General features: G+C 38.6%; 1 protein-coding gene across 2 annotated transcripts; it reads right to left on the reverse strand.

Annotated features, from left to right (window-relative positions):
• Positions 1-2,508: 2,508 nt before the first annotated feature.
• LOC128865241 (uncharacterized) lies at positions 2,509-20,980 on the reverse strand. Of its 2 annotated transcripts, XR_008454774.1 has the most exons (9): positions 19,902-20,980; positions 19,528-19,835; positions 18,113-19,447; positions 17,893-18,033; positions 17,692-17,831; positions 17,486-17,625; positions 17,131-17,421; positions 3,832-9,944; positions 2,509-3,705 (listed from the first exon to the last, which is right to left on the reverse strand). XR_008454774.1 is itself a non-coding variant. In XM_054105376.1 (8 exons), the coding sequence occupies exons 1-8, from the start codon at positions 20,209-20,211 to the stop codon at positions 8,134-8,136; spliced, it is 4,476 nt and encodes a 1,491-aa protein (XP_053961351.1). In that variant the 5' UTR covers positions 20,212-20,980; the 3' UTR covers positions 2,509-8,133. The 2 variants fall into 2 exon arrangements, 1 of the variants encoding a protein (XP_053961351.1); XM_054105376.1 differs by having other exon boundaries at positions 2,509-9,944.
• Positions 20,981-21,372: the final 392 nt, after the last annotated feature.

Consider the following 21,372-nt stretch of genomic DNA (forward strand, 5'->3'; position numbering starts at 1 on the left):
TTAGTTTTATTTAATCGTGAAAATATTAAAAAAAAGAAATTTAAATTTTCATTCGAAATGGTCACCATTTGCTTTTAAACAAGGCTCCAAACGATTACGCCATTCAGCTATTGTAGCACGCACGGTTTCCATGGAATTTCACGTCATTGCTCGAACCAAAGATTGCTCAAGGATCTCCAAACTTCTGTGAGGTCTTCGACAGCGCATGCTCTCCAACTCTGACCACAAACTGTAGTCAAATGGATTCAGATCTGGACTTCCAAACGGCCTAACTTCTGCGGCTTTGAACCCAGGAGTAATGTTTTTTAGCCATGTTGGGTTCTTTTTGCCTTATGGACTGAAGCGGAATCTTGCTGGGAGATCCAAAGCTCTCCATTGAAAAGAGTACTGCTCAGCTGCTTCATCTCGAACTCTAAGTCATCCTCCTAGTACACTTTTTTGAAGACATGTAACGCTCCTACAAAACACTCCCCACCAAACCCATGACGGAGGCTGGATGGTGGCCACGCTGAACCCTTGGAACAACATTTTTTCGCCTTTAGTAGTTTTATCATAGATTTTGTCGTTTTGCTTATTAAAAACTTCTTCAACAGTGCAAATTTTCTCATCTGTGAAAAGAATATTTTCATGGTCGTTGATCGCGTGCCAACCGCAGAAGCTGCTTGCATCTGTCGAGTCTAATTTTCTTCAAAAGATGTCCAGTTGAGCGATGGAAGGCTTTCATGTGGTGACCATCTTTAATTAATCTTGACATGGATCTGGTTGATGCATTCATTCCCCTGCACATGATTTTCTGCTTTCTAAGGGGGCATTTCTGCGAATTCTTTCTCGAACGTCTTTTTTGACTGCACTAGCTCTAACCACGGGAGGAGGACCACTTCTCTTCTATTTGTCAATTCTGGCGTTTGGGAAAAACGATTGTTCGTGCGGTAAACAAACATTCCCGAAATATTAGGTTTTTTCAGCAATTCGTAAATGTCACTCCGATTTTCCTTAGCTCCTCACTACATTGTTAACAAGCGAAATTTGCCAAGAAACTGAGTATAATTTATGAGTAGAAAATGCATTCGAACAAAAGCAAAAATAAAGGAACTTTTTTTTTGCGAATTTTTTCTCGCCGTATGCATGGTAAAATTAGTCACAGAATTTATGGCAAGACTAAGTATGAGAAAACCTTGGATTACTAGATAAAATACGTTTGTTTTAATAACCATTTTCATCCATAAAAATTATTGCCTCTAAACAAGTGAACTAGGCTGTATAAAAATAAATAAATAGGGGAGAATGGGGAGTTGTGAGACATTGTTACCGTTCGGCATTATTTATTTGTTTACATTCGATTTTAAGTGCCAACAAGTGTTCTCGATGCTATCTCACTTTTCAGCTAGCATTGGTCATATTTACACGCATTCGACGCGTCTTTCCAGTTACTGTGTTTTGGAATGCCTCGGTAAGTTTTTTTCATCATTTGTTTTGCGATACATTCGAGTTGTTGAAGCAAATTGCAAATGTTAATATATACAAATTATTAATTGTCCTATTAGCTTTGAATTTACACATTCACTTGGGCATGAACGTTCGATGTGTTTATGACTACGCGGCCATTTATAAAAAAACGATTTGGGGAGTTGTAAGACACCGTTTTTTTTTCGACGTTTTAACGCATCTGTCATAAGTACCTCGCAATATTCATGCATTATCATATATACAAATATAATATATCATGAAAATTTTCTGCAAATGCCGAAAAAGTTAAGCAGAAACAACTCCATTCATTGCAATGTATGCGATCGAGCTGTGCACCTAAAGTGTGCCAATTTACGAACTGGTTATTATACATGTTCTCACTGCGAATCATCAGATTGATGGCATTGCATTTTTTATACACTTTTTTATAACAATTGTCTTTTCTTTCTTATTTTTCATCTTAATAAAGAACTAACAACTAAAATAAGTAATTTTTATTGATTTAAACCATGGTGTCTCACAACTCCCCACATTTTTGTATTTTGTATATTATTATATTTTATATTATTATATACAATTTTAATTTTAAGGAAAATTGTAGTTTTGTTAAATATACCATACCATAGCTTCCAGTATTCATTGACTAAAGATTCCATCGTTGACATATGCAGAATATTAAGATTTTGAGCAATACGGGTCCAAAAACAAAACCCGTCTCACAACTCCCCATTCTCCCTTACTCGTAAGTAATGAATAATTGGCGCGAACACTTCTGTTAGGTGTTTGGCCGAGCTCTTCCTCCTATTTGTGGCGTGCGTCTTGATGTTGTTCCACAAATGGTTTTTTATGAGCAGCTTTTTCATAGCTAAAATACACTCGGAGGCTTGCCATTTGCCTGACGAGGGGACTGTATACTCGTAATTGAAAACTTTGAAACCGTTTTTCTCGTATTTCGAATGTTTTGAGTTATAACGTTCTTCCCAGAAACGAGCAGTATATATGTATGTATGTACATTTCATTCCATGATAAGAAACAAATCATTGACGTATTAATAAAACTTTATTTGCTAATCTTTCATCTATATTTAATATATGTATGTAAGTATGTATATGTAATATAAGTATATATGTATATGTATTGTATTTCTGTAGGTAATTAATTGTTTCTGTACATATGTATGTATGTATGGGATGCGCAATTCATACATAACACTTACTATGCATGTACGTACGTACGTACGTATGTATGTATGTACATACTATATGTGGGCGTGTATTTATGTAAACATGTATGTATGCGCGTTTCACATAGGGATATACAACAAAATATATGTAGGTACCACGCATATATGCAAATGTAAATATTTATGTATATATGTAAACTAATTGCCACAGAAAACAAAAAACGAAATACAATTAAACAAATATGTTTTTTATATGCAGACCTGCGATTTTTGCAACTAATGCAATTTAACAACTTAGACGCCTACAAATACACACCGCCTCCCGCATTTCGCCCAATTTCTTGCACTAGCAATGGGGTGCTTCTTAATGAGTTATTGTGTAAATAGATGGTGCATTTAAAAATTAAATATATTTATTTATTTGTTTAAGTATATTTATGTATGTATGCATACGCGTATTTAAAATCTGATAGTCAAATCCTTTCAAAATACATTCATATATGCAGGTCAATTGAGAATACAACGGCATGAAAACTTTCAAACAAAAACTTTTTTTTCTTAAATCGCAGTAAAATATTGTATGTATGTATATGAAAAATTATTTCAAGTTCGGTGGAACCACTCTCCTTATAGGCGACGCATATTGAATATATTTACTGTTTATCCATCCATCGTTTGCCTAGCTTTTTCTTATGCTAACCATCCGTAGATCTTAATCCCATAAAAGCCACTTTACCGGAGCGACACAGATTTTTATACGGTCAAGAACTGAAGTAGAATTTAATAACTGAAAATTTGCATTTCATCCTAAAAGTCTTTTGTGCACTTTACTCATCAAAATACCTCATCCAAACCTAGTTCCCTAAGTAAACCTAAGATGGGCTGTTATAGAATAGAATTGAAGGTTTGCACTTCGATCTCCCTGTTTGTTTGCCTTCTACTCATCACAATACCTCATGCCAACCCAGTTCACCACGGAAATCTAAGATCGACTGCTATAGAATTGAATAACTGAAGGTTTGCACTTCGATCGTCAAGTCTTTTGTGCCTTCTACTCATCACAATACCTCATCCAAACCCAGTTCACTAAGGAAACCTAAGATGGGTTGTTATAGAATTGAATAATTGAAGGTTTGTACTTCGATCTCCCTGTCTGTTTTCCTTCTACTCATCACAATACCTCATCCAAACCTAGTTCCCTAAGTAAACCCAAGATGGACTGTTATAGAATAGAATTGAAGGTTTGCGCTTTGACCTCCTGATCTTTTGTGCCTTTTACGCATCACAATACCTCATCCAAACCTAGTTCCCTAAGTAAACCCAAGATGGACTGTTATAGAATAGAATTGAAGGTTTGCGCTTTGACCTCCTGATCTTTTGTGCCTTTTACGCATCACAATACCTCATCCAAACCTAGTTCCCTAAGTAAACCCAAGATGGACTGTTATAGAATAGAATTGAAGGTTTGCGCTTTGACCTCCTGATCTTTTGTGCCTTTTACGCATCACAATACCTCATCCAAACCTAGTTCCCTAAGTAAACCCAAGATGGACTGTTATAGAATAGAATTGAAGGTTTGCGCTTCGACCTTCTGACCTGACCTCCTTCTACTCATCACAATACACTATCCAAACCCAGTTCACCAAGTCCAAACCTAAAATGGGCTGTTACTTTAGCAGCGTCCCCAACAATTTGAGGAGGGTTTTATGCTGTTACAAAAACTAACTGTCGTTGTTGAATGGGGAATGGGTCCCCTTTAATAATAACAACACCACGAGCAACTTGTAAAAAAGAAGACTATTTTAGAGAAAAAAAGCTCGCGATTATTCTTATTATCTAGCGAGACTTGTGCCAAGAAGCCATTTCATAAAATTAACAATAATTTTAAATTATTGTAATATATAAAAATTTATCAGCACTCATTTAATTCTATGCATCGAATTTGAACCAAATCATTTAGATATACCACTCTTGAGATTTCTTTTGCATACGAATTAAATAAAGTGTGTCGTTATTGCCTCAATATTGGCCCATATTCGATAAAAGCAAGCCACTTTTTCCATAAAACTAGAAGACAATTTTCTCATAGCATTAAATTTATATCGCAATAAATAATTCTTGAAATTCATAAACTATGTGAAACTGCACTGTACTGTGAGGCGAATGGGTGAGGGTAATGGATGATTACCTATCCATAAATAATAAACCATTGAGTCCCCGGGCACATAGGATGTGATGCCGCAACCAAAAACATCCCCATCACACCCTCACTAATGTATGACGCCTCATCTAAGTGAGACATATTTACCGAGGTAACAAGACAAAGACGACTAACCATAGACTGGGCAATGTACGCCCATCACTACTCTGAAATCAACCCAAGCAAAAAAAAAGGCCAGCCTACGTCCCAAACATACCTCCCCGTGTGGTAAGGCCCTTTACTAGTAAGCGAATTGACTAACAATTATAACCCATGCTCATGTATTACAACGATCCTTGAGCGACACTTGTTGGTTCTGCGCGGAAGCCGCAACGCCTAGACACATCCTAATCTGTCCAACAATAGTTGCACGTCGACAAGAGATTTCGTAATACGCAGACCCCATCGCGATGCTATAAAATTACATTGTTAAAAATGTACAATTAATGTATAGCTTTCTGAAACAGATTGATTTGCTCAGAAGGATTTTGACCGATCGCTAAAGTAATTCATAAATTTCTTCGGATAAGTTGCAAGGGGCATCTGAAGAGTATGCCAGCGGTGCAAGTATTATTTTTGTAGGTTATTTAATTTATTGTACAAATAAATTATATAAAATAAAAAAATAATAAATAAATTGCCGTTACCATTCTTAAAAAATGGTAGGACAAAGTTATTTTCGCCCCACAAGAGTTGTTCCAGTTTTGTGCCATCTACGTAAGGCAAATGGTTTTAATCACAGGCAACACCCTTGGAGGTCTATCGGTCGACCTAAAAAATGTTTTCAGTTTTTCGCAAAGCAACAGTCGCGTTGGCGCACGTGCCTACCCGGCGTTTTGAAGATTCATAAATTTAAGAAGGAGCTGCCGTAAAAACGGACAGACAAGCAGTTTGATTTTAAAATAAAATAAAGTGGAATACCCAAGCAATTTGTGGATTTTTATCCCGTCATTCAAATAGTAGCACAAAAACAAAAAAGTTGTATGCGCGCAGTTGTCAACGAATCCAGAAACTACGCACAAATACACTCGATTGCTGCAGCCGCCATCTAAATATCCAAATTCATATTCAATTTCAATCAATACAACAACTTTATGGCGAGACAGGCATGCGAAATGCAAGTCTCTGTTTTTTCTGTTTACTACAAAAACCATATACACAATTCCAAGTTTCAAACTTTGTGCAAATTAAAAAAAAAAAAACAAATCAACAAATTTTCAACAAGATTGTAAACTTTTTAAGCAGAATTTTTAGAAAAATTTCGAGTTTGCAGGGTTAGGTTAGGTTGAAGCGGTTGTCCTACGGGAGACTCTGGCCCATAGCCGATTGTGATAGTATGCAGGGATATAGCCCTTATGCCTCTATATTCCTTTCTTCCTTTTGACTGTTACATGAAGCCATTATGAAAATGTAATGAAGATCTATTTTTGATATGATTCACGTTTTCATTAATATTTTTTGTATTGACTGCCAATATAGTTATACTCAAGCGGAGAAAACGAATACTACATTACACTTCCTTTGTGAATGCCCTGCCCTATGGAAAGCAAGGATGTCAACCCTTGGCTAACCGCTTTTTCAAATCCTCGAAGAGCTGGCCGGCATAGACGTAAAAAACCTTATAAGGTTTTTCAATCGCACAGACTGGATATAGTCGTGAAGAAATAATCATATAACTTGTTGATAGCGAGGATGTGACAACCAAATCGTGCGGAACACTAATTGGATTATTAGTGAATCACCAATTCAACTAACTAACTAACCCACATACAACTGTAAGGTTTTCCAAAGGTGCAAGTCGAAATGGAATAAAACAAGTTGTTTCTGAGACAACAACGAAATTCTTTCAGAATGTATGGCATATGAAATTTTTCAAATGCCCGCTGTTACACCGCACGGTGGCACAGATGGGAGAGGTCCAATTTTCAATGACCCGTCTGAATTTGAGCAATGGCCTGGAGTACGTTGACTTTGAGAGCATCGATCGGTTGAGGCTTGTTGGCGTAGACCTGCGACTTTATAAAACCCCAAAGCCAAAGTCTAGCGACGTCAAATCGCAAAATTCCAATTCACATCACTACTACGAGTGATAAGTAGAAGTGGCAGCCGTCTTTAGACCAACTCACTTAGACCGTTGCCGATCCATTGTGATCGAGTGATAGCCGCCATACTCTCCCAACATTCTCAAGAAAGTTGTATAATTTGCACGGCAGTCGATTCTACGTTACCGAATTTACGTACGGTAAAGTATGCCACTACAGCAGCTTTTCCAAACATTTACGTGGAATCTTTATTCTGGTAAAACAACACCAACTACAACAACAAGAACATTTGCGCGTGCTGCCCAATCGTGTAACTTGCCACGATGATTTGACGTCAGTGACTGAATAATAAACAATAAATTCCGCACACGCCGCCGCAGCCTCTCAATGCGAGCCTTTCTTTTAGAAAACCCAATAAAAAAAATATGCGCTACATTCTATTTACATACGTCGTGTATATATGTATACATGTACTTTCTTGTAATATTTAACATTTAATTAAAAATTAAAAAAAATAACAACAATCTCTAGAAAATCTCATTTGAAAGTTCTCCCCCGTTTACTTCTACTGGACTTTCAGATCTGTTTGATATCCGTAATAGCGAATTATTATGCTAAATGTGTGTGTTCGTGTTAGTTAATCGTTTGTTGTCTTTACCTAATAGCAAACCAAACATAAATGGTACCCATTCATAGTTAAAAAAAAATTAAGTGAACTCGAAAATATATTTTTGTCGCTACTTTTCAATAGAAAGCCCAAACTGATTTAACTGCGAATGTGCGCTCATATACATACGTTTATGTTAAGCAGAAAAATATGTGGTTGCACATAATCAAACAATTTTTCATCATAGATAATTTAAGGAAAACTAGTCTCTTACAACTCAGGTTAAGCTACTCATAAATATATGTGAAATGTTAGATAATATAATAAAAAAGTATTTACAAATATGTTGCCAATTGTAACAATAATTTCTCTCTTCTTCCATAGGTGTAATTTTTTTATGCACTTTTCAGTTGCTAGCCTGAACACTGAAAAGCTGAAGTGCCACACGCATTTGAACATCAAATATATCCTTTTTAAGCAGAATATACACTATTAAAAAATTTGTTTCGATATTCCTTATAGCTGCTCAGCACTTCAACTTTTCGGTAGTACAATAAATCATTTCACTTCCATCATCTCAGGCGAAAATGCGCCCGCTTATCGTTAACTACCTTAGCCCATTAGCCCATCGTTTTAGTGTAGTGATGATGAGTAGTTATGTGTGGTGGGTGTCGATGTGGTTGCCGCATTACTATTATCCATGCTGGCCATGATGGAGCTAAGCAGATCAGCTGGTGCTGACGTTGGTGTCTTACTTATCGATCCGACCTTTATGATTTTGTGTGCCACCTTTCGTTCAACTTGTTGCTCCGCTGTACCAGCAGACATTCGAACAGTGGCACAGGTGTTATTACTCTTTTTGAGCGTCGCAGCCGCCTGATGTGTTGGTATTGTTGATATCGTCGATTGCGGTATTATTGCTACGGCTTTAGCTGGCTGATTACCTGTGCATATGAGTGGTGCTGCGAGCAACACAGTTTTGTTTTCTAGCGGCGTTACTGGTGTTGGTGTTGGTGGTGGTGGCGGTAATGGTGGTACTATTTCCGGCGGTAATGGCGGATATGTCATCGTTGCACTTGCCGCTTCCGTCGTTGGTGCTGAAGCGATTGCTTTCATTGCTGGTGATGGTGCCACTGCAATAAGCTCTTCGGAAACGGTCACCTCTTCCTCATGATCGACAACCAATTGGGCTTGGCAGAGCGTTGCGGGCTCAGTTACAACAGGAAGTACATTGATAGTATCCGTTTGGGAAGTCAGCGTACAACTTTGCGTTCCTGTTGCGGCATTCAACATCGAATTGGTTACATAATCATTTGGTCGCAGCAGTGCTGTGGAGGGCAGTGGCAATACTGCCTGTGGTGTATACGGCATCAGCGGTATTGGTGGTGGCTGCGTTTGTACGTTGGCTGATGCTGCCTTGATGTTGGTGGTGCCGATGGCGCCAGAGACGTTGGAGGAGGGGGTAGGAGAAGGCTCATCGGATATTATTTGTACTTGAATTTTGATCTCGGGTTCTTTTTGATTTAGACTGTTAACGTAGGCCTCGCGATGTGTAAAGGGCGTTTGAGGCACAAGTGGCAAGGGTGTTGCAGGCACTGTCGGCTCCGGCAGTTTGGGTATCTTTTGTGATGTGGATGGTGTGGACGCAACTGATGCTAGCGCTGCATTTTTTGGTGTTACTGGCGTCGTTATGTTAAGTAGTTCATAGTTAGTTTTTTGGACGACATTTTGTGCGCTAGGCACGAAAGTTTGCGTTTGAGATTTCGTAACTGAGTTTAAGTAGGAGTTTTTGGGTTGCGTTTCATTTGGTACATCGCCGTTAGCGTTAAATTTATGCATTAAACTATTACTGTTACTGTTAGTGCTGCTTCGTCTTTCTTGTTTTATAGCCTCTACATTAGATGTGTTATCCTTGGACTCTTTGCGCTTTTTCAAAGGTTTCTCATTGGCGCTCTTACCTAAAGTTGCCACTGCGGTTGTTGTAGTAGAAGTAGACGCGCTACTACTGCCGGCTGTGCTAACGCTGTCATTTGCTGAAATAGCCGGCACATCGTCTTGCCCACTGCCCGCTGTCATCGACTTGTTTAATTCGTGTTCGAGTACCATTTTGCGCATATCGATTCTGGCATCATCTCTGACGGCTTTTCGCTTACGGCCTGTTGATGCCGCAAATTCCGAGCCGTCTTTTGAATTGGAATCCTCAGTGCCACTTTCACTTGAACGCCGCTCTTTGCCATCGATGTCGATGATCTTTGTCTTCTTGGTTTTACCATCGTGTGAACGTTTGCACGGTGTGCGCTTGCCATGATGATCGTCGTGCGACACAGGATGTGGCAACAGTGTTTGCTTCTCTTTGTAGTGTGGTGGCTCTGCCAACACCGGATTATTCTTCTCGTTAATTACCTCCTGCCCCGGATAATACTGACGCAAACGTAAGTGCCAAGCTGTGAGAATAAAATACCAAATAAATATTAATTAGCTGTAAAATTAAAATTTAGCAACTGAATTAATAATAACGGAGATTATTCTAAGAAGATGCATTATTCAAAGAAAGATCCTGTGATGCCCCTATTATAGGAAATGTCCACAGCGTATTTACACCGAAATGAAGAATTTAATAGAAATATAATGGAAGTCTTCCTGCTACGAACTAAGTTCGTTCTCACGACAAACGATTATACGTAACCGAAACAACCAGGACTTGTATCCGATCAAGTACTGTCACTTCAGTATTTTCCAAAAATGTATGGGGAATGTTTTAAGCTTTTACAACAATAATGTTTCGAGATGCCTAGAATGCCCTATGAAAGTCCCAAAGTTTGGGGTTTGAGGTACTTAATTTTTTTACAATTTTGAAATATTGTTACTGTTAAGTAAGCATTTTTGACTATTGCAATTGTATTTCCGAACGCAATTTTCCAATTCAAGATTTCCAATATAAGATTGTTTATAAAAACACCAACAATTGTAATTGTTAAGGCCAGAGGTTTAACTTTAGGTATTCAAGGTGTTCTAGCTATGGGTTTGCACTTAAGCCAATAAGCCTAAATCGAGCATTTTCGCAATAAGTAGTGGAGCTAATACAGGGTGGCTGATGAAAGCCGCTACCAAAAAAAATTTGAATTACCTTTTTTCTTTTTAAGTTATCTGTTCCATTTTTGTTTTAATTTGCAGATTGATCTTTAAAATTTATTAAAATGGATAACTGGGACACGCAAACAAGAATTTGGATAGTCCGCCGCTATCACGCACTGGAGTCCGTAGTTTTGGTACAGAGAGAGTACAGGCGGATGTTTGGCGGCGATCCCCCGAGCAAATGGACCATAATGAGACTGGTGAATAATTTTGCTGAGCAAGGAACAGTCGCAAGAAGGCCTTATCATCGAAACCCACCAGTTCGGACGGAGGAAACGATCGCTGCTGTAGCTGCAGCTATACAAAGCAATCCAAGGGTTTCAACAAGAAGCTTATTTGCTCAACTTGGTGTCAGCCGACAGTCTTTGCAAACAATAATGCACAAAGATTTAGACTTATTTCCCTACAAAATTCAAATGGTTAACAAACTGAATGCAGCAGACTTGCCGATTCGCTTGGAATTTTGCCAGAAGATCCTGCAAATGGTGGAAAAAGACCAAAACATGTTAAACTGCATTTTCATGTCTGATGAGGCCCATTTCGATTTAAACGGCAATGTGAACAAACAAAATTGTCGAATATGGAGTACTTCTAACCCACAGATACTCCACGAGACGGAATTGCATCCTCTTCGCGTGACAGTGTGGTGTGCGGTTTCTTCACGCTGTATTGTCGGGCCTTATTTTTTTGAAGAAAATGGTCACACCGTTACGGTTACTGGAGACTGTTATTTGAAAATGCTGAAAGAATTTTTCTATCCAGAACTACGCCGAGAGAGAATTCCTTTCAACTCTGTGTGGTTTCAACAAGATGGGGCAACGTCTCACATAGCCCAGACTGTTATGACAGAGTTGCGACGAAAATTTCCCAATAAACTGATTTCAAGAAACTCCGAATTTCGTTGGCCCCCCAGGTCGCCTGACCTTACTGCACCCGACTTTTTCTTGTGGGGTTTATGTAAACAAGAAGTTTATAAAACAAAGCCAACAAATTTGGATGAACTAAAACAATCCATTCGGGCAACAATTGCGGCTATTCCTGTCGCAACTCTCAAAGCAGCAATGAACAACTTTTTACTAAGATGCCGCACTTGTGTCAACGAGCACGGGGCGCATTTAAATTCAATTATTTTTAAAACTAGTTAAGCTACATTTAATAAAATTTAATGACCTTCAACTTGAAAAAAAAAAAAAAAAATGAATTCCATACACTAAAAAGAAAGTTATTTGAGTTTCTTAATGTAGCAAAATTCATCAGCCACCCTGTAGTTGTGTTCGATAACAAAATTACCAATTACCAGGCGTCAATCCAAATCAAGAGCGTAAACGAAAATTCTCTCTCAAAGAAAAGAAAAAATAGTTAAGGAGCGGAAAATTTCCCATTACTTGCAAAAACGGATCAAATTTATCAACTTTCTATTCCATTTCCGCATAAGCGAAAATTTTCTCCTAAAAAAAAAACAAACAAAAAAATTGTAACGAGTGAAAAATTTCCCCTTACTTGCAAAAACCAGTAGAAGAAGACATATCGAGATTCCATAAAACATAAATTTGATTGCTTACAAAAAGTTCAATTATATATTGATATTCTGATCACATATTTTCGCGACGAGTAATTTTTTATGGCTAAAATTTTTCCCACACAAAATGGGAGTCTCTCTTCCATTGAAGTGTCACTTTGCTCTCTCAATTTTTGAGCGATCAATAATATTTTGGCCAAGGCTCATTCTTAAAAGGCGGTGTCACTAGACCAACAAAACTGTTCTGTACGTTTGATTGTCAAAGCGAAGTATTGGAAAACTAGAAAACAAATAATGAATTCGCCTTGTTTCATTCTGAGCTGACAACCACATGGACACGGCGAAAGAAAAAAACACAAATCAGCTGATTTACCAACACCACCTTTAATAAATTCGCCTTGATTTTGGCGTTAACAAACGGCTAATTATAAAAATTTGGAATAACTATTGTTATTTGTTATCTAATTTAATTTTAAACCAGAGACACTTTTTTTCGTTCTTTTTCGCACAAAACATTGTCATAAAAATAAATGTATTGGGCCTATACACGATGGTACATATAGTTTTTTTGGTTTGGTTTTAATTTTTTATTATTTTGACAGTAGCAGCTCTGTTCCGCTCGAATACTTGTCCGAAAGTCAATATCATATCTCCGCAAAATTTAATGAATCGCTTTAGGCGTAAACAACGTTGGGAAACTTTTTTTGTAGGTGCGATTTTATGCGAAGAATTATTAGTGATTCAAGTCGTAAGGCAAATATAGATCGAGCCAGTCTTAAAATGGAGCCAGAAACCCAAGGTTTGGGAAAACTGGGTTAACAGGCAACGTTACTGTGAATGCAGCCGATGAAGCCACTTGAAATAACGGGAATACTTTCCCTTTCGACGACCTGATACCCATTGTTTCATTTGCAAGAAAACATTGTCAGCAATCCAGAATGCATTCAGAGAGGTTTGACGGATATTTTCTTTACCGATGGGTCCAAGAATGAAATAGGGTCTGGGCCGGATGGTACTTAAACGATAGTAATAAGTATCACTATGAATCGAAAATTTTTGCCATCCTAAAAGTAGCCGAATGTATAATCGAGAGGAGATGGAGCGGGAAACAGATTGCAATTCAGCACTGACGGCCCTAGAGCACGCGAAGCAAACCTCGAAGATTGTTCAAGAATGTAAGAAGAAGCTTAATTCTGTCGCAAGACAGAACAGGTTTGTACTTATATGGGTTCCAGGACTCTCTGATGTTCAAGGAAACGAAATTGCCGATGAAGAGGCCAACCGTGGAACAGCAGTTCCCCCACAAGGGCCGGAGCCAATAATCGGAATCAGTTACGCAGGAATCATGAATTGGATCAGCGTATGCAATTAAAGAGAGCTGGTCCTGTCTAGAACGCTGCAAAACTGCAAAGTGTTTTGTGACACGCCCGAACTGAAAACTGTCAAACTCTAAATACAATGGGCTTTTTAGCCTGGGTGTTTTAGGAGCCACCAAATCTCTTGGTGCTCCTTGGCTCGAGCTATTCCAATTTCATTTTGCACCTTCGAAGAAGCGAATATACGGAAACACAATTAGTGAAGTTAAAATTTAAAAAAAAAAACTATATGGACCAGCCTGTACCTAAAATGGTTGCAGTCTTGAGTTCCGGAATGTAAATTTTTTATATATTTATTTGGTACGGTCATTTCAACCTATTTTAAATTTCAGTATCTTTAAATTGTATTACAATCTACTGAATTCTCAAAATATTTCACATTTTTTTCGATAGGGTTCTTAATTTTGTGCCACCTTGTAGTCTTTAGTTTCATCAAGGTATCATATAACGCCTCGAGAAATACCAAGTTACCAAGACAGTCGGTTCTACGTTACTGGAACGACCAGAATTTATATCCCGCCAAGGACTGTCACTCCAGCAGCATACTCTTACGTTTATGGGGAATGTTTATGCTGCTACAACAACAACAACCAACCAACCAAATTTTTGTTCTCCCTTTAGGTTAAGTATCATCCGTAGTCGCGTCGAGAGTTGAGCAGCGGCCTCCGAAACGATATAAATTTGCAAAAATTTGTGGCAATTACCGTCGTGATCCGGTGCGGTGGTATATTTGTGCTTGAGTTTTTAATGTGGGCATACATTTTTCTTCAACTATTTTATTTGAGTCCAAGAAAATGTCCTGACAATGGTTGCGATCCGAGAATGAAAGATTCTAACAAAAAAAATTATTCGGCCGGCGCACCAAAGTCCAGAAGCTTCCCCTTTCCACTTTTTCGCATTATATTTTAAACATACTTTGTTCATACTACCAATTTTGATATCAGCAAAGCTTAAAAAGTCAATATTACTTAAAAAAAAAAACCTATTTCCCGATGTAAGTTTACGTGGTAATTGCGCTCGGCTACGTTTAAAGCGATTCAGTGTATACACGTTGGGAGTTTTCCCATTTATCTTTCTTTGCGGTTCAGTCAAAACGCGTTTTAATACTTGCACTAAAACTAAGTAACGATTCCATTCGCAGATGCGAGCGATACTTATCAGAGCGTTTATTGCACAAATAGACTTTAAAGTAAAAAAATTGAAGTGTTGCACGAAAATATTAGAACAAAAAACAACCCAATCACTACAATGACAAAACGAAAACATCAACAGCTTCACTTATCTAGGAACCCAATTCACACTGGATAGTGGTGCAAAAGGCGATACTGATGCTAGAACCAAAAAATGCCAAGACAATCTTTGCAAACCTCAAAAAGATCTGGTTTTCCAAACCGCTGACTACGCGTACGAAGCTACGAATTTTTAATTCGAATGTTAAATCCGTCCTACTGTATGGATGTAAAACGTGGTTAGAGTCTGTATCTGCGACGGAAATTGTAAACACTTGTGAATCGATCTGTTATAATTATCCTCCGTCCCTGGTGGCCCGACAATTGGTTTTCAAACGAATAACTATCGAAGCAGACAAAAATCAATAGACATTGAAATACGGCAGCGAAAATGGAAAGGCATTGGACATACACTGCGCAAGCCAGCGACCAACAGATTTTAACTAGAATGGCGCTGGATTGGAATCCACAATGATTGACGCCTTAAAGGATTTTGGCGCCGTAGCCTTACTGAGAAATTTAAAGAAATTAACGGATATCTAATATGACCTCAGATCAAGATGAAAACCAAGAAGTACCTATAATCGTTCAGCATTGGCAAATCATTGCGCCCAAAGCTAGCGCTATAGCAACTAATAATAATAATAATAAAATATGCTAACACTTTGCAGGATTTGGCACTCATTATTTGACAATCAGACTAAGTAGTTTTCCCCTGGGTTTATTTTTCGCTTTTCTTAGTTTTAAATAAACTTACAATTGGCGAAAACGAAAAAAAAAATGTAGCACAAGAAAAGCTTTGCTATTATTAATTCAGCTTAAAAACCTAGAAAAAATCAAGGCAAACGCAGCAGCATGCATCCCTTCCATGCATAAGTTAACAGTAGAAGATCCAAACACCAAATCACAATGGAATTAATACTCCATTTAAGTTAGGTTAGGAAAGCCAGGTAACTTGTCTAAGACAAGGTCCTAAGACCCATTGTGATGCCCGCATTTGATTTCCATCCCCTAACTAAGTTGCTTGAACCACTTAGATCTTTTTAAGAGGGCAACTAGTCCCTTCCCATGCTCCCTTTATATTTTATTATTTTTGTGCAAGCAGCAAAAATAAACACAACAACAAAGAGAGCATTGAAGTATTTATTTATTATTTCGTTTAGCGTTTTTAAGTAGAATTTTTTGTAGGCAGGAATACTGAAGTATGCTTTTGTTGTACGGGGAATTCTGAAGAAGGAGTTACAATATATATTATATTATGAAATATAGATAAAGATAAGATTGCAGCCAACACGGATCCTTGCGATAGACCAATTTCAGCATCAGTTTCTGTAGATACCGCATTACCAACTACATGTCGTGCTTTCTTCCACTAAGGTAGCTTTCACACCATTTCAGTTCTATATTTTTTTATGCGTATTTCCATGCGAGTCACGAGGTGGCTCTACATCTAAAGGCCTGAACGCTACTAGAACTACTGGACCAGACAGTGTTTTTATAGACCATTCCCACGACAGACGGTCTATTCAAATGCCCCAATTTTTATCTGGCCATATACTGTCACTCCTGCAGCAGCCCCCGTACATGTATGAGGAGTGTTAGTGCTGCTACAACTTCAACAACACCAAAAATAACAACAGTTTATAGACAGACATTAACTCTCCGTTGGGCGCCCGGAACTGGCTAGACTTTTTCGACATTGGACGTGAATTTAACATATTTCTATTGTAGCTAACGACTTTAGCTTCCAGCTGGGTCCTTAAAATTTAACTTTCTATCGATTTATTAATATAACCTTTTTAAAAAAGATCCTCGAACAGGATGAAAAGAGGCCGGACCCGGTTGCCCAAACGAAGGTTTTAAAAAAGGTGTCCAACGGAGTGTTAACGATATTCATAGAAACTCTTTTGCCCCCGAATGTCGACACCGGAGCCCAACCACTTACCCATCGCAGACAAAGAGCCTCAGCTGCCTCGTGAGACCCAAATTATCTTTTCACAATTACGTTCAGGATATTGTCGTGGGTTAAGTTCCTACCCGCCCAGAATCGACTCCCATATACTCAACATACTGGCACGTGAAAGTACCCCACACGATACTAACCAATTATTCAAATGCCCCCTTAAACCCACTAAACTAACACCCTTTTCCATTTAGAAAGGACCCTACCCGCATGTTTCCTGGGCCTACCGTTAGCTAAGATCTACAATGACGACCGGTAACTACACCTACTGGAAGAGGTTGATGTATCTCTACAACAACATTAACAACAACAACCGCCCCTTATTGATAAATTAATGGGTATGCTACGTGGAAAACTGTAAACATGCAAATTACATAAACAGATTGTCGTAATTCTTTCAGCACTTACCAATACTGGTAACAGCTGTAACCGTCCGGAATTGATGTATAATATTTCGCGGCAAAAAGTATATATCATTATCGCATAGCTGAATGCGAGAATAACGAATGCCTTCACGTCGCAACTGATTGAGCTTGGCATCCTCAGTCCACTGCACGCACTGTGATATTGGTGGCTCATGCAAATCGAGTTGCAAAGCTTCGACAAGATAATTGAAGTCTTGAGCGGCAAAGGCCACTACGTCCTTTGTAATACGATTATGAGTGTAAGGTTGGCCACAATGCACCGCTTTAAGTATACCTAGACGATATAGCATTCTTTATGAATATGTAATTGAAAAGAAATTGCAAATTTGCGTACTTACCCACAGCAGCCGTGGTATTTCGCTCGTGACCATGCCCAACATGATCCGCGTGTGCCTTTGTGCGATCCTCAATCATAGTCTCTCTCGCTTCCGATAATCGTGGTAGATACTGCAGATTTCGCAGCTCATTTATGCGTGTCCTTTAATTTTAATAAAAAGAATAGAATTATAATTTATTTAAAAAAGCGCAGAAAAGCTTAACACACCGTTGACGCTTCAGTGGTGTTTTACTGTTCAGCTCTGCTGTAGGCACTAATTGCTCGCCTGCACGTACCCACAATATAGGTCCGTCATTGGAAAGACGAGGATCGGTTTGTAAAACCGAATATGAGCCCCAGGGCATGGTCTGTAAAATAATTTGATATAAATGAATTTAATCCTTTATCATAATATTTATTATAAAATACCCTCTTCAGAAAAGGATTCGACTCAATACGCCCCAACAAATCGGGAAAATATCCGCCCACCTCTTCGTGCACCTTACCAACCAAACTGATTTGGTGTAATGGCCCATAACGAAAAGTGCCTTGCGAGTAATTTCGTACAACCTGCGGAATACCGCAATCAATTAAGAGATACAGACAAGATTAAAGATTCTTCTTCTTTTTTAATCCCTGAACCACTTACCTGTTCATTGTATTGCGCCATTGTGCAGGTTTCAATGTCGGAATTCCGTCCCAGAACACCTGCTTTTACGGTTAGCGTTGAATAATTTTCTGCCATGTGTTCTAATAAATCGGGCAGGTAACGTGCAGCATCATGCACGATGCCCATTACATGCAACGCATATCCCTGATCGTCTTCTGCGAAACAAACATTGAAAAATTCTTCCACCAGTTCCTCCATCTGTTCCGGAGATAGTTGTTCCAATTCATCTTGATAGAGATGTATTACAGATGCGCCACCATTCGGATGCACATCCACTTCAAATAATCTTCCGTACTTTAAGTGTTCCAAGCCCTCAGGTGGTCGTTGTAGACGTCGTCGTGGAGTACTTAAAACGAAGGGTTCATTTTGGTGAAATTGTGTGCCTACGCTGGCACGACGTATTTTTGAACGCTTATAGCACTTAGAACAATCGCGACTGCGGGAAGATGACGATGACGATGCCGACGCTGATGCCGGTGTCGAAGTTGACGTTGTAGAAGAAGAATGCTTCGTACTAGAGGATGATGAAGATGTCGAGTTTTTGCGATGATAACTACTACTGGATGAGGAAGATTTGCGGCCACTCGAGCTGTATGTCGACGTCGACGTCGAATGCGCGCTGCTACTAGACGATTTAGCCACTGGTGACATTTTAGGAGTATGTGAGATCACTCGATTATCATTAAGTGTTTCGGCCTTTGCCTCTTTCGGAGTGGGATTCACAAAGGGTTCGTTGTTGAAAACTAATTGGCGCGTAACATCGTCGCGCGTTTTTACTGCGATTGTGCAATTGATTCCTCCTTCGGCGATATTCCCATTTGAAGCATTGCCGTTGCACTCAGTTTTAACGTTCGTTATCACATTGTCTTCTAGTTTTACCGCTGCAACTGGTTTATCGATATTTAAATCATTGGGACCGGCCTCACTGATACCGTTACTTAGTTTTGCGGGCTCTGTTATAGCATTGACAGAAATAATGTTTAGTGGAACTTCTTTATCCAATTTTTCCTTTTCTTCCTTTATGTCTTGTTGGCCCGTTTCAATAATTTTATTCTCTGGCACTTGTAGATGTTTATTTTTTGGTTCTTTCAATTCAACTTTGATTGTATTTATTATTTGCAAAATTGGTTTTTCGACTTCGATTTTCTTAGCCTGTGCTATTTCTTGAGATGCAACATTTATTTCTTTACCAATTACAGCGATGTTGGTTCGGCTATGAGACTTCGTTGAGCTGCTGTGACTGCCACGACTACTATCGGAACTACGACGTCTATGCTCGGTCAAGGAACTCATGGTGGATTCTGCAGAAGGAAGCTGCAATTTAAGATTAATAAATGCGTAAATATCAATAAATGTACCTTACTTTAACTATTCAAGTTTCTTTTATAGTATACCTTCTCTCTGTCACGCTTGAAAGATAGGCTCGACGAAGTGTTCGGCTTTGACTTTTCATGTTTATTTCCGCTTTCCCTTATTTTGTCGCAGTTAACCCCGGAAGATGTTCGAGAGTGCGAATTGTGTTCCTTATTAGCACGTTCTTTTGTAGAGTCCCTTTCTCGATGGCGCTCGCGATCTCGTTCTTTTTGCCGAATTTTATCCTTGTTGCGCTCGCGATCATGTTCTTTGTCCCGATCACGTTCACGATTTCGTTCTCTATCTTTTTCACGATCCTTCTCCTTCTTTTTCTTTTTATGATTTTTATCTGTAAAATTTATTTTATACTGCAACAGTAAATAAATTAAATCGTGTATTCCCTATTACAACTCACCTTTATCATTGCGATATTTCATATCAACATCTACAATACTTTGTAAATTCTTAGTTTGCTGTGTATCGACTTTAACAGCGTTTGCCAGCGGAATTCCCTTTTCTTCTCCTGCGCTTTGCCCAACTTTTTCCACGAGTGCATTCAGAGTGCCATTGTTTGAAGCATTTAGTTGCCCGTTGACAGGTTCATGCAACTTCACCTGTACTGGTGCTTCTTTATGTTCCTCTAGCGACAAGGCTATTTTAGCGCCACTTTCAATTCTTGCACTTTGCATGGCTAATGTTTCACACGTCGCTTGTATATTTTCCATCGGTTTTTCTATTTTTCTAATTACATTCACTATGCGCTTTGTTTAATTTTTCACCCTTCTCCTGGGTGTTACTTTACTTTGCTAAAGTGCACGCAAACCCGCACGAGAGGCAATAACAAAAATCGATGAATTTACCGCCACGCTTCTTCCGTCTTGGCCCCTACCTCTGCTACTGCGCTTTTCACTGCGTAGTTTTTCAAAGCGCCAATATTGGGAGCACGGACGTGAACGTTAACACGACTGTATAAAACACAATTCGCTCAGTTTGCCACCTCCACTTTGCCAAAAAAAAAAAAAAGAAAAAAAAATGCCACATACAACACAACTTGAGTTCTTTGTATTCACTTGAGAAAATAAAACCACCTATATGTAATTGTAAAACCTCTTTGGGGGTTTTTCGCCAACAGTAATTTCAGTTCAACCTATTTTTCATCGAGAATTTTTCAATGCACTTGCGGCTGCTATGCCCCTACGCTGCCCTACGTTGCTATAACTTCAGCTACGACCTCTGCTGCTGCATTGAATTGTTTTCGTTTTTGTGCCGCTGCTGATTCAATGGCGCAAAATACTGCAACAGTTTATTGCCCCAGTGTACTCGGCATTTACTATACTTTATTATAAAACTGTTCAATACACTTTTCAACAAAGTATTTTTGTATTTTTATAATTTTTTCACATTTTTTAAATAATTTTCCACGCGTTTTTCTCGCACATCAACACAATTTTTGACCACGAACTTACGAAGCAAGCTGCAATGTTCGGGTCACGTAGTTGGGAAGTACAGGATTGCATTTTTGGGGAACTGAGTAGCTGAATTCATTTAACTAGGTGGTGAATTTGATTGGCGTTGAGAAATCGGAAGCACTTTCTCAATGCGCAAACAAAACTCGTTTGTATTCTGTTTGCTCGAAAAAAAGTTACTTCATTATATTTCTACATTACGAAAATATTGTCATACGCCCAGTGAACAGATTTCATATTTCATAGAGGAATAGACAAGAAAAATTCAACCCTTCCAAAAAGTCAAAGTCAAAGTGTTACAGTTTAAGGAGAGAAAATCAAAGTTTGGCAGCTTTGTCGCAAGGGGGAATGAATGAGACATTATTGCGACAAAAGAAAACGCCTCTCGAAAATCATTATTTTATTTATGTCGAATTAGGC

This window comes from Anastrepha ludens, chromosome 5 (assembly GCF_028408465.1).
Source record: "Anastrepha ludens isolate Willacy chromosome 5, idAnaLude1.1, whole genome shotgun sequence".
NCBI lineage: Eukaryota > Metazoa > Arthropoda > Insecta > Diptera > Tephritidae > Anastrepha > Anastrepha ludens.

Coding starts and splice junctions, on each gene's coding strand:
- LOC128865241 (XM_054105376.1), bottom strand. CDS start 20,211: ATGGAAAATATACAAGCGACGTGTGAAACATTAGCCATGCAAAGTGCA. Junction 19,836..19,901: donor GAAATATCGCAATGATAAAG/GTGAGTTGTAAT, acceptor TAAATTTTACAG/ATAAAAATCATAAAAAGAAA. Junction 18,034..18,112: donor TGGCGCAATACAATGAACAG/GTAAGTGGTTCA, acceptor GGTATTCCGCAG/GTTGTACGAAATTACTCGCA.